Source organism: Aythya ferina (genome assembly GCF_964211825.1).
Source record: "Aythya ferina genome assembly, chromosome: 13".
NCBI lineage: Eukaryota > Metazoa > Chordata > Aves > Anseriformes > Anatidae > Aythya > Aythya ferina.
The window spans coordinates 13,904,553-13,918,061 of NC_140311.1; the positions used below are offsets into that span (position 1 = coordinate 13,904,553).

Below are 13,509 nucleotides of genomic sequence, written 5' to 3' on the forward strand. Positions count from 1 at the left end.
GACAGTCAAAACAAATACTGCTGTACAAATGGCTTTTAGAAACAGCCAGGCATTTTAGCAGTCTGTAAGAAGGAAATGATGGAGATGAAGATAGAATTGGGCTTGAAGGAAACTCAGAGGACAGGGCTGCTGGATGGAGCAGCCCAGTAAATCCTGCATGTCATTCCAATACATCACTGGCACTTTATGAAACCGGTCAGATGGCCACCTTCTGTTGTCAATTTGGAAAATAATGCTCCAGTACGAGTTCACAAATCACATCAAGGCAAACTCTCCCACCAACACAGCTGTCCATGGAAAAGCACACCCCTGCAAGGCAGCCCCACCTGCCAGGGAACACCCGGCTGTCCCATGACACCGGGGCTGGCTCCTTGCTCAGGAGGACCCCCCTTTCTCCATCTTCCCGCTTACAGCTACTTCCATCTTCTTACAAGCCTATTTCCTCACAGACCTGTGTTCCAAGCACATAAAAGTGCTTATTGAAAATTAATAAGTTCTGATAATGTTGATTATCTGTATATTTTTATGTTCATTTTTCAAGCTGGATACACTCTTCTTCTCTTATTAAACCCTGAGTGGTTTTGTTCAATTTTCAGGTTTTAGAAACCCTAAATCACAGGTGCTAACCTCATCTTTCCATCCACAAAAAAAAACACCAAGAAGCAAAGCGAAAACATTTTTGTTTTCTTTTGCTTTTTACAGACTGAAGGGTTACATGTTACTTGCTAAGTGATAATGCTATTGTCATGTTTATTCAGTGAAAAGGGCTGACGAGACTTGTTTCACATCTGTCTGCATAATATAACAAACCCACGAAGAACTAGTGATGAAAAAGCTGTTTTCTTGACAACCTATTATTCTTAAATGCACCCAAACAGCAAGATGTAGGCATTGCTTATTAGTGCTGTATTGTAGCTCAGGATTTTGTCCCTATAAATATTTTGTGTCAAAGTATTTTTCACATATATTTTAGGCTGAAAGCCTTTTCCTTACAACCCCAAAGAAGAATAATTTCTGAAGCCTTTTATCATCCTAAACGCCCTCTCCCATACCTTTCCCATTGTAGCCACCCCATGACATTGGAAGCCACGTACAATACTCCACCAGCCCTTGCTACAAATGCCTTTTAACCTGTTTGATTTGTGCTCTACTTGTCTACTATTAAGATCCAGATTCCTTTTTATTTCTGACAGTTGGCAGATGTTATGTTGATGGTTTCAGTTTCTATATATGAGTCCAGCAACCTTTTCTTTACTAATTATCTCATAGCAGCTAATAGAATGACTTGGTCACAGGAGGAAGAAAAGGAACGTGAACTCCCCTTTTACCTCTAACTGAGCCATTGAGATCTCCCATTTGGGTCTACAAAAGTCAAAAGGCAAGACCGGAGTTGAGGAAAATAGTTCCCAAGGACTGGCACATGCTGTCTTTGCAGCTCCTTTCTGCAGCCACAGCCACTCTGGTTGATTGGGACACAAAAATCTGATAAACCAATCCTACAACAAGGAGTATTTATGTGCCAATGGTTCAACATCTGCCATAGCCAGGTCCTATTTGCTGCATGAAGAGGCTTGAATATTTATATGACCTGTGAATTAATTTCTGGATCTTTTAATTTTTATTAGATGCACAATACTCATACCATACAAACAGCTGCATGTATTACACATATCCTAAGCAAATATTGCTCATTTCTGCCTCCTCTTTTCCCCATGGATTCTGAAAGATCCCGTTTGGAGAGCATAAACATGGCAAGTGTGGCAACACATAAAAAAACATGTACGAAGTCACTGTCTATCACTTGTCTACAAGTTATTCCCACAAAAGTAGACCTCTGTTCTGCATGTTCTCCACTTATGACACAACTGCATGGCTTTTTAAATTAATTTTAATTAAGTAAATAACTTAAATTGACTTAAGCAGTATTGCAAGTATTGCATACTTCAGTGGATGCCTGAAAGGCTACAAGGAAACTAGCCCAGCCTCCTCTCTAGCCATGGCAGTGCAGCTCTCCTTGCTCAAGGGAGCTGTGGAGTTGCCTGTTTCCCTGTCAGAATAACTCTTTGATAACAATTTGAGGTTACCATGGCTGCTGGCAGTGGCCAACAGGGTCTTGCTGTTCAAAATCTGTATTGTTAGCGGAACTCAGGCACACGTACTTTCCCAAATGTCAATTCAGGCATGTTAATAAGTAACTGCAATAGAAACAGCATTAGAAAGTCCCTGCAGAGCAAAGAGCCTCCGAAAGCAGTAGGCAAGATCCTTTTCTCCACATCTGCATTACAGGCTAGCAGAGATAATTCTACCACGGCTTTGCTGGTAAGCCTGCAGCAGTGTTTGCAAATGGTGATTTATACAGAGCAGCGCGTTGAGCAGTCTGAGCTCTGGTCCCATCCTACCTGCTCCTGGTACAGTGCTGTGTTGCGACAAGAACTCAGTTTTCAGACAGGGGAATAATGGGGCCCAGTGCACCAGCAATTCCAGTACAACAAAGACATGGGCATACTGGAACAACTCTGGTGAAGGATCACAAATGCAATTAAGGAACTGGAACATCTATCATACAAGGAGAGGCTGAAAGAGCTGAGGTGCGTCCATCTGGAGAAGAGAAGGCTCAGGAGGATCTGATCCATGTGTATAAACACCTGGTGGGAAGGCATCAAGAAGATGCAACCATAGTGTTCTTAGTGGTGCCTCATGAAAGAATAAGAGGCAATGGGCACACTAAATGCAGTAAAAGAAATTCTGTTTGAACATACGAAAAATTTTCTTTAGTGTGAGGGTGGCTCAACATGGTGGCAAGTTGCCCAGAGAGGTTGTAGAGTCTCTGTTCATGGAGATATAATCAGAGTGTGGCCAGACATAGCCCTGGGCAGCCTGCTTGAGCTGATCCTGCTGAGCTGGGGGCTGGACAGGATGATCTCCAGAGGTGCCTTGCACCTACATCTGAACTAGCCCCAGGCTAAGCAAGTTCTCAGGATGTGTGCTAATAACAACAATAATATGTAGTTTTCCTTCTGCCTAAAGTGAGACATATTCTTCAAACAAATCCCTAAATATGTCATGCACCAGCTCCAGCCTGTGATCTTACCTGCCTCAGAAACCACCAGCCACGCAACACAAGTAATCCTCTGCTGTTTGCTGTTTGAGTTTTATCACCCTTGCCCCCTCTCAACAAGCTGAAACCATATGCATGTAAAATTCACAAACCGAAACAAACCAGAAACAGGACAAAGAAACTTTACAAAGCAACAAGCTGCATGATCATATGCTTACATAGTCCTGTGTATTACATTTGTATCTCCTAACGTTCAGGTCATCATCTACATAAACTTTCTAGGTTATTATAGATAACTAGAAATTTGACCAGCAAACACACGTCAGACACGTCTCCAAAATGCTTAAACCTGGAAAAAGTATTTGGCTAAAATTCATCTATTTTTTCTATAAATGGAGATGGCTTCTATATTTCTGGCATTGTTGTAATGCTAAATACATAACGTATGCACATAGGTGCTTTTATGAACTAAAGGACATTTAATTTAATGCAAATTCCACATCAAATTACAAGGGAGACAATCTTCTGGTTCTCAAGCATTTTGCAAAAAGGAGAATACTTGCATATTTCATACTTACGTTTTTGATAATTCACACCATAAACAACAGAATAAATAACTTTAACACATACTGTAGTTAGTTTAGGACAAAGTCATTAGATTGTTAAGTATTAACATACCACACGTTCATATAATGATGAAGAGAACACACCAGTTCTTACAAGGTCATGATAAGAGGCAGAGCACACTATCGGTAATCTAAAGAATATCCATCATGTGGAATTGAATTAGATGCATCTCATTTTCACTTTGTCAACCTTACTTCATATTCTGGTTGAAGACCAGCACGCTACCTAGGATAGCAACTATCCCCAAGGTATGTATTACATCTTCATTTGACAGGTCTGGGGGCAGGTAGGTCAAATCAATACTTTAGAGATCTGTCCATGGTCCAAAATGGACAATAAAAAATCACATGATGTATGAGTCTGGCACAGAGGGAAAATAACACGTTTAAGAATGAGGAATAACGATAAGAAAAGAAAAATGGATTTTGCTGAAAACAAAGGGAAGAACTGTATTTCAAGATCGTATTAGAGATACCATAGGGACTAATTCTGTTTGGTACAAGAGAATACGTTTCTACTTATCACCACTTCATGTAGGACCCATTTTAATGAGTATGTCAGCACACAGGAAAAAAAAAAAATAACCATTTGTTTATATGGTTGTGTGAAAAGGCTGAAAAATCTTAGCTGTTTTCAGATACTTGCAATGTTCCACAGACATTGAAGGCAAAATAATAATTACAGATGTCATACTGTACAGTGGAATGGAAAGGAATCAGGAATGCAGGGGTAGGCAACACTTGTATACCCATTCATTATTGATACTTGACAAAAAGTGATGGAAAAACATTGTTGACTAGATTACTACGTGGACTCAGAAACATAAACTGTATGAGCCTCCTGATAAGTAGGTTACTTCTTGACAGTCCAATGTTCCTAACTTCATTCTAGGAATAGGTTGTGCCACACTCTTCAGTGAAGATAACCCCTAGACTAGAGAAGCTGACCATCATAAATTAAACCAAAGATAAAATATGTGGAATAATCACTCCAAAAAATAAATCAGTGATTTATGATGCCCCTTTTGGCTTTGCTATATTCTAGGACAAACTTCACTAGAAGTCTGTTTATATGGGTTCACTCAGCTTCTCCTGTATGTAAGCATTAACGATGAAACTGGAATCTGAATTTCTTCCAGCATATGAGCTGAGCTTAGGTCTGTTCTACCCTTTGTTTTAGAATCAGCATTTCCAGGTTTTGTAGAGAGCAAAAGGTAGTGGTCATCTTCTGTGGAATTTTGTAGGTCTTGACCTAAATTTCTCCTAGTCTGAGACTACTTGGCCATCAGGGTTTGGTTTGGACTTATTTCTATCAAAGAGATGCACTGACATGTGAAAATAGTTTGCATTCATTTTAAAAGTTCATTTTTTCTATTGGCATAAAACAAGGATTCTTACCAGTAACTTTCAATTCAACTGTTCTTCGTATAAGCTTGCCTTCAAACTTCAGTTCACAGGTATAGTTTCCTCCATCTTCCTCCTGGACTTCTTGTATTAAAAGAGTATTTCCCTTCTGAATTACAATACTTCTCCACATTTTTGGCTTACATTCCTGCAGAAAAAAAAAGCAACAGCAAAGAAACACTGTAATATTTCCCAGCTTGTATGACATAGGATTGTGTTGCCTGATCAGATTTTCAGTATTATATACATAAGTAAACAACCTCAATATATTTTGCAATTAAAATTCAAATCTAATTTCAGAAAGCATGGAGATCTGGAACTGGAATTTATCTGAAGACAGAAATTGCACAGAATTGTTTTTAAAGTTCACCAATTCCCACTGTATTACATGGGCCATGTTTAGTATGTGGTGCCCTGAAGCAATGGCTAAGTATCTTCTCTTTTTCATGATGGACAACTGCCAAGATCTTTATTTTAGGATGGACCATTAAAACACATCTCTGTTTGAAGGGAGCATAGGCAACATCTGTTAAGAGCTAGCCTGGAGACACACTTTACGCACAGTCTCAGCCTCATTTACCAACAGAAGAACACAGGAAGAGCAGCAGCAGTTTTGTGAGCAAGAGAATTTGAGAAACCTGGTTTCCTTATGGCCTTGTGTCTCATCAGTGGCTTCTCTTACATCTAACAAGGTGTGAGCTCTGATTCAGCCCTTTCCCATCCCTGGGCTCTTTGTAGCATCACCCCATGTGCATCATCTGGTGGAGTACATGGTTCTGATGGTCTGCAACTTCTACTGACTTTCCCTGGCAGATGTTAGATTTAGGTTCGTCCCTATGCACTGCGGTCCTACTGGAACAGCGTTTGAGTCCTGTACAGAGTGTGTTACACAGGAAGAGATGGCTCTTCTTTTCCTAATGTACTGCATCCTTGCAACCAGACCAGTCCCTTTCCGCACTAATGGTACTCAGGATACCTCTTGAAATGCTCTGAACCACTGTGCATGGACACAGTCCTACCACTGTCTCTTTAAAATGGTACCTTAGGATGATATGTTTATTGCCTCTCAGTAGCTTTAGCATCAAGTCTGTTCTGCGCACAAACAAAATCACGCCTTTCTCAGTTCTCTAAAACACTGAGTACTCTGGTTAATTCTGCTTCCCAGAGCATAGAAAGCAACACAGTTAGGACTCAAGTACCTTTAATGCCATTTATTCCCTCTCTCAAGGTGGCAACATGGAATGAGCTCTCAGACTGCGAATAACAATCCTGCATCACCATCAGCAGCAGGCTCACCAATTTCTGAAATTCACATAAAGAGCCCTGATCTACACCCCATTTTCTGTCTGCCTGCAGTAGCAGTGTCAAACATACAGCAAACAAAACAGAACAAAGCTTTCTTTCTTTTAAGAAACAACCAAACAAGAAAACATGTTGACATGCAAATATAGTGTATGACAGCAAAGGATTGGAATGACATAAATACTATTTTTTCATGAGACTCCATGCACGCTCTAAATCTACAATGTCAGTTTCTAAAGGAGAATAATAAAGAAGTAAAAAGGCGAGACAGTGAGCTTCTGCCCTTGCACCTGAAAATTGAGCACTGAAGCAATTATCCCTCTTTCTAATAGGTCAAATTCAGTTACAATGTAGTCAACTACAGAATACCTAAGATGTGCAATTCCACTGCAGGTAACAGTGTTCACGTTATCTTTCTGTCTCCAAAGCACATAACCTTGTCTTGCATGTGAACTTCAGCTAACAGCGATGAAACACAATGCTCAGAATCCAGATCCTTTCTGCTGTGCTAAAAATCTGAGCTTATTGTTGTTACTAAATTGCACTGACATGGCTTGAGACTCGTGTGGGGAATGGATCTGAGCAGGAAAATGGCGTAAAGCCCTTTCTGATTTGCACTTAATTTTCAGACTTATTTACAGGGGCAATGGAGTTGCATCAACCACCTTCTTGGACTAAGTAAATCTGAAGTCTGGGCAGAGAATATGATTCAATTCCATTCAATCCTAATTTAGAAGGAATACAATTCTAGGAATAAACACAGTAAGCATATTTCAGATACGCAACCTTGCAGTGCAACACTGGAAGACCCTGCCATAAATATGTCACCAGTTTAACAGTCTGTATATTTATTCTTAAAAGTACACAAATGAAGAGACTGAAAAGATGCATTTTCATATGCTTTATAGTTTTATATCCTACATGGTCACAGTAAGAAGGGCAACATCTTTACTACCATAGAGATTAATGATTTAGCACGATGTTTGTGCTGTTGTGGTTTTACAGTGAGAAATCGTTCCACTGACTCCCTTTTCTTATCTACTTAAAACACTTCATATTAAAGAACGATTTATAAGCCTCCCATTCCCAAATTTTAGCTAATTACTTTTTGTCTACCGACTATATGGGCTTTTTAAATATGTGTTGAAAGTGCCTCTTTTGCCTCTTTTATCCTGCCTCTTTTTTTCACAGACCAGTTCAATCCACAAAAAAAAAAAAAAAAAAAAAAAAGGGCAAAAAAGAGGAAGATAGAAAATGATAAAGATGTCTATTTAAAGCAGAAAACAAACAACAACAAAAAAAGGCCAGGATGAAGTGAATAAAGAAAAAAATAACCAGTCTTTATTTTGAAGAAACAATCTAGATTTTGCTGTCAAAGGTCTACTAATTTCATTAAAACAGTAAGTGCCCAAGTATATGACTGTTGCTTGCTTATCCAATTAATTGTTTTTTTCTGCTTTTCCATTACGTTTACCTGCTGGGAGAATGTAAAAGTTTCTTCTCTAACCTATGTATCCTCCACAGACATTTTAAATGTTTTTTTGTTTATTTGTTTGCTAGTTTGTTTTCCCCCCAAATAATTAATTAGAGAGTTATTATGCTGCTGCTGCTTCTCTTCTGGGAAATGTAAGTGGCAGCATCTCCACACCTCTATTTTTTGTAGGGTAAATAACAACTATTGTCCTTCACCCACCATTTTGATTGTTTTTACAGCCCTTCCTTCATCCTACTAGTAGGCAAGAGGTGGTGGAGATGGATTAAGGCTCTGCATGCTAGATGTAATATACCTTTTTCCTCTGCCAGTTGATTTTTCTTGAAACTGCTCTTACTGTTAAATCCCATTCATTCAATCGTGCCTTGGCATATACATTTATTTCAAAAAAAAAAATCCTTATACTTCTTGTCAAAACAGTTCTAATGGGCCTAACAGAGCTGTGTGTATATCAATGGCATTAACTGTGGAAATCTTTCAAAAGAAATATTTCACGCACTGTAATTCTAGCCAGAAGTGAAGTTCATACTACTGTTAAAAAAAAAAGCCCCGATAGCAAATGTTTTAGCATTACTTATTGGGTGTGTATGTAGAAATCTACTCAGGCATAATTATTTTAAGAGTGTATTTAAATTACAGTTAACTCCCTCTAAATTGATGCAATTATTGGCTCTGATTCATTAATCTCCCCACACAGAGAAGGCTTCTGGAAGGCAGGGCGAGTCCTGCACACTGTGAGCTGGCAGCACTGGTGTCTTTTCTGGTATCAGTTCATCAGTCAGAAGTCCAAATTCCCCAGCTATCAGGGGACTGACAGGCTCTCTCGTGTCCACAAGGATTTCTCTTTTCAGCCAAAGAATAAAGGAAGAACCTTCAGGACTTCCTCATATATATTTATGCACTATATATATGGACAATTTATACTCTCCCCTTGAAAATCTTCTCTAAATATTTCCGCATAATGAAAAGCAACTGCCTCCAATGCCTCTGCAACAGATTTACATGGGAAGATGGCTGACTATACCTTCATGGATACGTTAAACTCAAACACAAAGTTAGAGGGTAATAAACTGAAGATCTACTCTATTATGTCTGAAAACAAATGCATTCTTTGGGAAGTGAGGATCAGGTCCTAAACTGGAATATCACATTACACTATTTTTTGGGAGAAGGGACCTGCTTTTTTTCATACATATCACCTAATGTAGCCTGATTTTAAGTTCTAGACTGCAGTTTCTAGGGGTAACCCCAGTACTCACCATATTATCTTGAAATCTATGTAATTATATATTTTCTACAAACTAGACTTCATCTCTTTTCAAGAAGCAGATTTCTATTAATAGTTAATACTACTATACCCTCTAGAACATTTTTCTAAACTCTGTTTCAGGAATATGTTTCATGCTAAAACCTTCTGCATAATATTAACGTTGACATTTCACATTACTGAGCTTCCTGACTCCAGTCCAGACAACAGAGGTGTTATCTAAAAACTGAACTGATAGCACCTCATTGTTAATTATGAATAAGGAGGTATTTGTAGTAGGTTATTCCATTAATGTCTCTTTGCATTATCAAGCCAGACTAAGGACTGTTGACCTGGACTGTCTGCTATTATCCAACCGTATCAATTCCCATCAATTTCACCACAGCAATGACGTGTCAGCTGTCACACTCCAGCCTGGTGTCACACAACCTGTGTGAGCAACCCAGGTAACACGTGTGGCTGTATGAAACCAAACCTCTTCCTTCCCCGTTCTTGGACAGCACAGAACATCAGTAATGTGGGGCTGGACATGCATCTTCCTTAGACTGATTTCTGCTCCATGACAGCTGAAGGTTATCCCTGCCAGATTATTTTTGCAGCATGCTATTGCACAAAAGAGATCTCAGTGCTCAGGTGTTCAGTAATACCCAGGTAGACAGGGGAACAAGCAGCTTTTCTTTGGTACCATTTTTTCTATTGAGATTTCAGACCTAAGTGAATACAAATATTTTATGCATGAACAGCACTGAAGATAGTCACCCATATGCTGAGAGAAACAGCTTCAATGGCTGAAAGAAAATTTCTGTTTATACCTACAGTGGGTTATGGCACGTTTTGTTACTATAAGCTAGAACATGTGAAATGTCTGTAGCTCTGCATGTAACGCTTATTTCACACAAAATAATCATCTTTAAAGAATGTTAAGGTTGCTAAATCAAGCAAAAATTTAGAATTTAACTGCTTTGTGCATTTCTGTCTTCATTACCTAACAAGGTTCGTCCAAAACTCATCCTTCTCTTATCCCTGTAGTCCAAACTACACTGATCCCACTGAGATCTTCCTCTTGTCCAACTATTATTTCTTGTTCCCTCTGACTCTCATCTCTTTATTCCTCCCCATTGTTTCCTGCAGCTCCTCACACTCAACAGCTTTTCAAGTATCAGACTTTGGTCCACATCCAGACAGCATGTAAAACTTGCCAAGACCTTGGTATGGTCTTGGTACTTGATGTTACCTGACAAACAACGTGCATTTTAGCCATTGTTCAGTTCTCTTGCAGAGCTACAGCAACACAGATGTTCCTGCTGCTTCAAGTGCTGTGTGATACTTGATAGGCCTTAGAGAAGGCACAGCCATCACACTTACCTGCGGAGTAATAAAAGTATCTAGCAGGCTTCAGTTAAAATTAACAGACCTTGGTAAAATTATTTAATGAACCTCAGCAAAACTAAATGTATCTCTGTGAAATTACCCAATGGACTTTGGTAAAACTCAAATGGCCTTGGTAAAATTACCCAACAGATTTCATAAAAATTAATTGGGCAGCACTGCCGAAGCTGGCAGTTTTGGTAAAACTTTGGCTCCATTTTAGGTTGCTTCCCTTTGTTTCTCCTAGAGCATCAGGTATGGAGACATCTCAGCAAAGTGAAAACTGGCACAGGGCACAGTGGTTAAAAAAGTGGAAGTTTTGTATAGCTTCAGCACAACAGCAGTAACACAGCAATAGTTACCTTGTACCACACAACATCTGGCTCTTGACTGGCTATTTTGTAATCCTCAATATCAGGACAGGAGATTGTCTTTCTCTTAGTGACTTCTGATTTTTCCAGATATCTGATCTTGCTGTTGTAGCAAAGCCCAGATTCATTCTCAGCTACCGTCAAGGACATGGACACCTTCATGCAATATGTTGAGTTTCTGCGGGGACAAAAATATGATGTCATTTATCTTACACACACACACACACACATTATTATTATTATTATTTTTATTTTTATTTTTTTACCAAGTCTGTTTCAGTACAGTAAGTTTCCTTTTTAAACACTGATCTTCACAAACACGTCAGCGACACATTCAAACAGTGGCTGTCATACTGTGCATTTACTGCATTACTAAAAGACGTAAAGGCTCATTTCCGGCTTACTACGAAGAACCCTGCAGAAATTTTGTTGACAAGTGATCCAACCCAGCACAGCAGCTCTTTTGATCTTGCAAGCCTACAGACAGGAAACTGTTGCCACCTCAAATGTTGGTCGGGATGCACTGATTCATCATTCCCATTTCCTCTGCGTGCCACAGGCACTCCTCCTCCTTCACCTTCAGATTTCACACCAGTATGCAGCACTTTAACAATTACGATGAAGGGTTATTGCTAGCTTGTGCTAGATGTTAAACATCATGGAGATAGAATTCCTCCCTCTGAAGGAACTGCCATATAAAATCCTACAGCATATGATGGGGGGTTGACCTTGTCCAGCTGCCCACCCAGCTGCTCCCTCACTCCCCCTCAACAGGGCAGGGAGAAGAAAATAAGATGAAAAAGCTCATGGGTCGAGATAACACAGGAAGATCACTTACCAGTTACTGTCATGGGCAAAACAGATTTGACTTGAGAAACATTATTTTGATTCATTGCCAACTAAATTAGGTTTAAATGCATGAGAAAGACAAAAAAAAAAAAAAATAAAACACCTCCTCACCCCTGATTTTAACTCCTCTGTCTCGCTCCCACTAGCTGCGCAGGGGAAGGGCATGGTGGCCATGGTCAGTGCCTAACAGCTCCTCTTTACTTCTTCTTCCTCCACACTCATGCCCTGCTCCACGCTGGCTCCTCACAGACTGCTCCAGCGTGGGCTCCTCTCCATGGGCTGCCGTTCCTTCAGGGCACATCCCCCGGCTCCACCATGGTTTCTCCACAGGCCACAGGGAGCCCCGGGCCTGGAGCACCTCCCGCTGCCTCCTGCCCTGACCCCGGTGCCACAGGGCTGTTCCTCACACTTTTCTTCCTCACAGCTGTGCAGCCTCTCCTTTTTTTCAGATACATTTCCCCCGAGGTGCCCCCAGGGCCACTGCTGGGCCCAGGCCTGCCCTGTGGTGGGGCCTCTGGAGCCGGCCTCTCCTCACAGCGCCCTGCAGGCTGCTGCCCCGCCTGGGCACGGCCCCCAGCACACGCGTTTAAGTCAACTGACACATTTTGGCCTTAAAATATTGAAAAATGCAATCCCTTAGCAATTAAAACCATTCCCTACTCTATCATGAAAGATTCCTGATAGGGTTAACAAGCAGAGTGGTTTGTGAGCTGTCTAAGCTTATTTTTTTCTTAGTATCAGGCCACAATAAACACAACCAAGCCAGCTCCTGTGCCTCATGATCATGAAAACAGGATTAAATTAAATTCCTTCAGACTCACATCTTTAACAGAGTTATCAGACACACAATAAAAAACCTAAACCAATGTTTGTTGTGGTGTTACTGTAAAGCATTTGCACTTTGCACAGGATTGTTGCAACCCAGACTGTCAGCTTCTGGCCTTCATTAGGTGTGATGGCAAGCAGAGTCCTTTAAAAGCAAACTACAAAGTACAAGCGACAATATAATGAGGCTCTTCCTCCCATCGTGCATCATTTTTGTCATTTTAATTGACTACGCCATAACCAAAAAGCCTGGAGTACATCTGACATGCTGGGTGGTTACTCCCATCAAAGGGAGCTGTGCAGTCTCTTGTAGAAGATATTACGGCTTTGCTGCCGCCTCTTCCATCGCAGCTCTGCTGCAAATGACTTCAATGGCAAGGCAGACAAATTTTGTTGTGCCCTATGCATGTGGAAAGCGATCTATCAGTCAAACTTTGACACTAATGGTACTGGATGCCTACTACCTCCAAACGGACTCACGACAATGCTTTGAATTAAAAAAAAAATAAAAATCCTGTGTGCTCTGTAACAAGTCTTTTTTTAAGACATGTTTGAACAACATGTCACCCTGTCAAGTGAGCCCGTAGTTAGGAAGAAAATAAAAAGGCCTAAAGGGGCACTTCATCATGGCTCTAAGCTTCATGCTAAACAAGTGCTGACAGAACAGCGTGCAAATGGCTTGTCAAAGGCATGCCATGAGCAGGTATTTGCAGAAGATGGCATCTGCAACGCAAATCAATGAGCGATCTTCTGAAACCTTCAGCTTTCAAAGTCATCAGAGTTAGGTATTCAGCAGAACCAACCATAACACAGGGCTCCCAGCCGAAGCATCTTACATCTCCCCAAAGGGCCTTCTGCCAGCCTGAGGCAGGACTACTCTAATAACGGGGAAAGTGAGGCACAAAGAGACACTCAAGAGTGCAGGACAGGTCCCAGAGCTGAAGTCA

At 40.5% G+C, this 13,509-nt stretch overlaps 1 protein-coding gene across 20 annotated transcripts in view; it reads right to left on the reverse strand.

Annotated features, from left to right (window-relative positions):
• The window catches only part of IL1RAPL2 (interleukin 1 receptor accessory protein like 2), a 391,415-nt gene that overhangs the window by 143,217 nt on the left and 234,689 nt on the right, over positions 1 to 13,509 (reverse strand). For all 20 annotated transcript variants that reach the window (XM_084534704.1, XM_084534717.1, XM_084534715.1 and 17 more), the window contains 2 exons: positions 10,880 to 11,066; positions 5,083 to 5,236 (listed from right to left, as the gene is read on the reverse strand). In XM_084534704.1, coding sequence (XP_084390830.1) covers positions 5,083 to 5,236; positions 10,880 to 11,066 — 341 coding nt within the window. The remainder of the gene's footprint in view (positions 1 to 5,082; positions 5,237 to 10,879; positions 11,067 to 13,509) is intronic.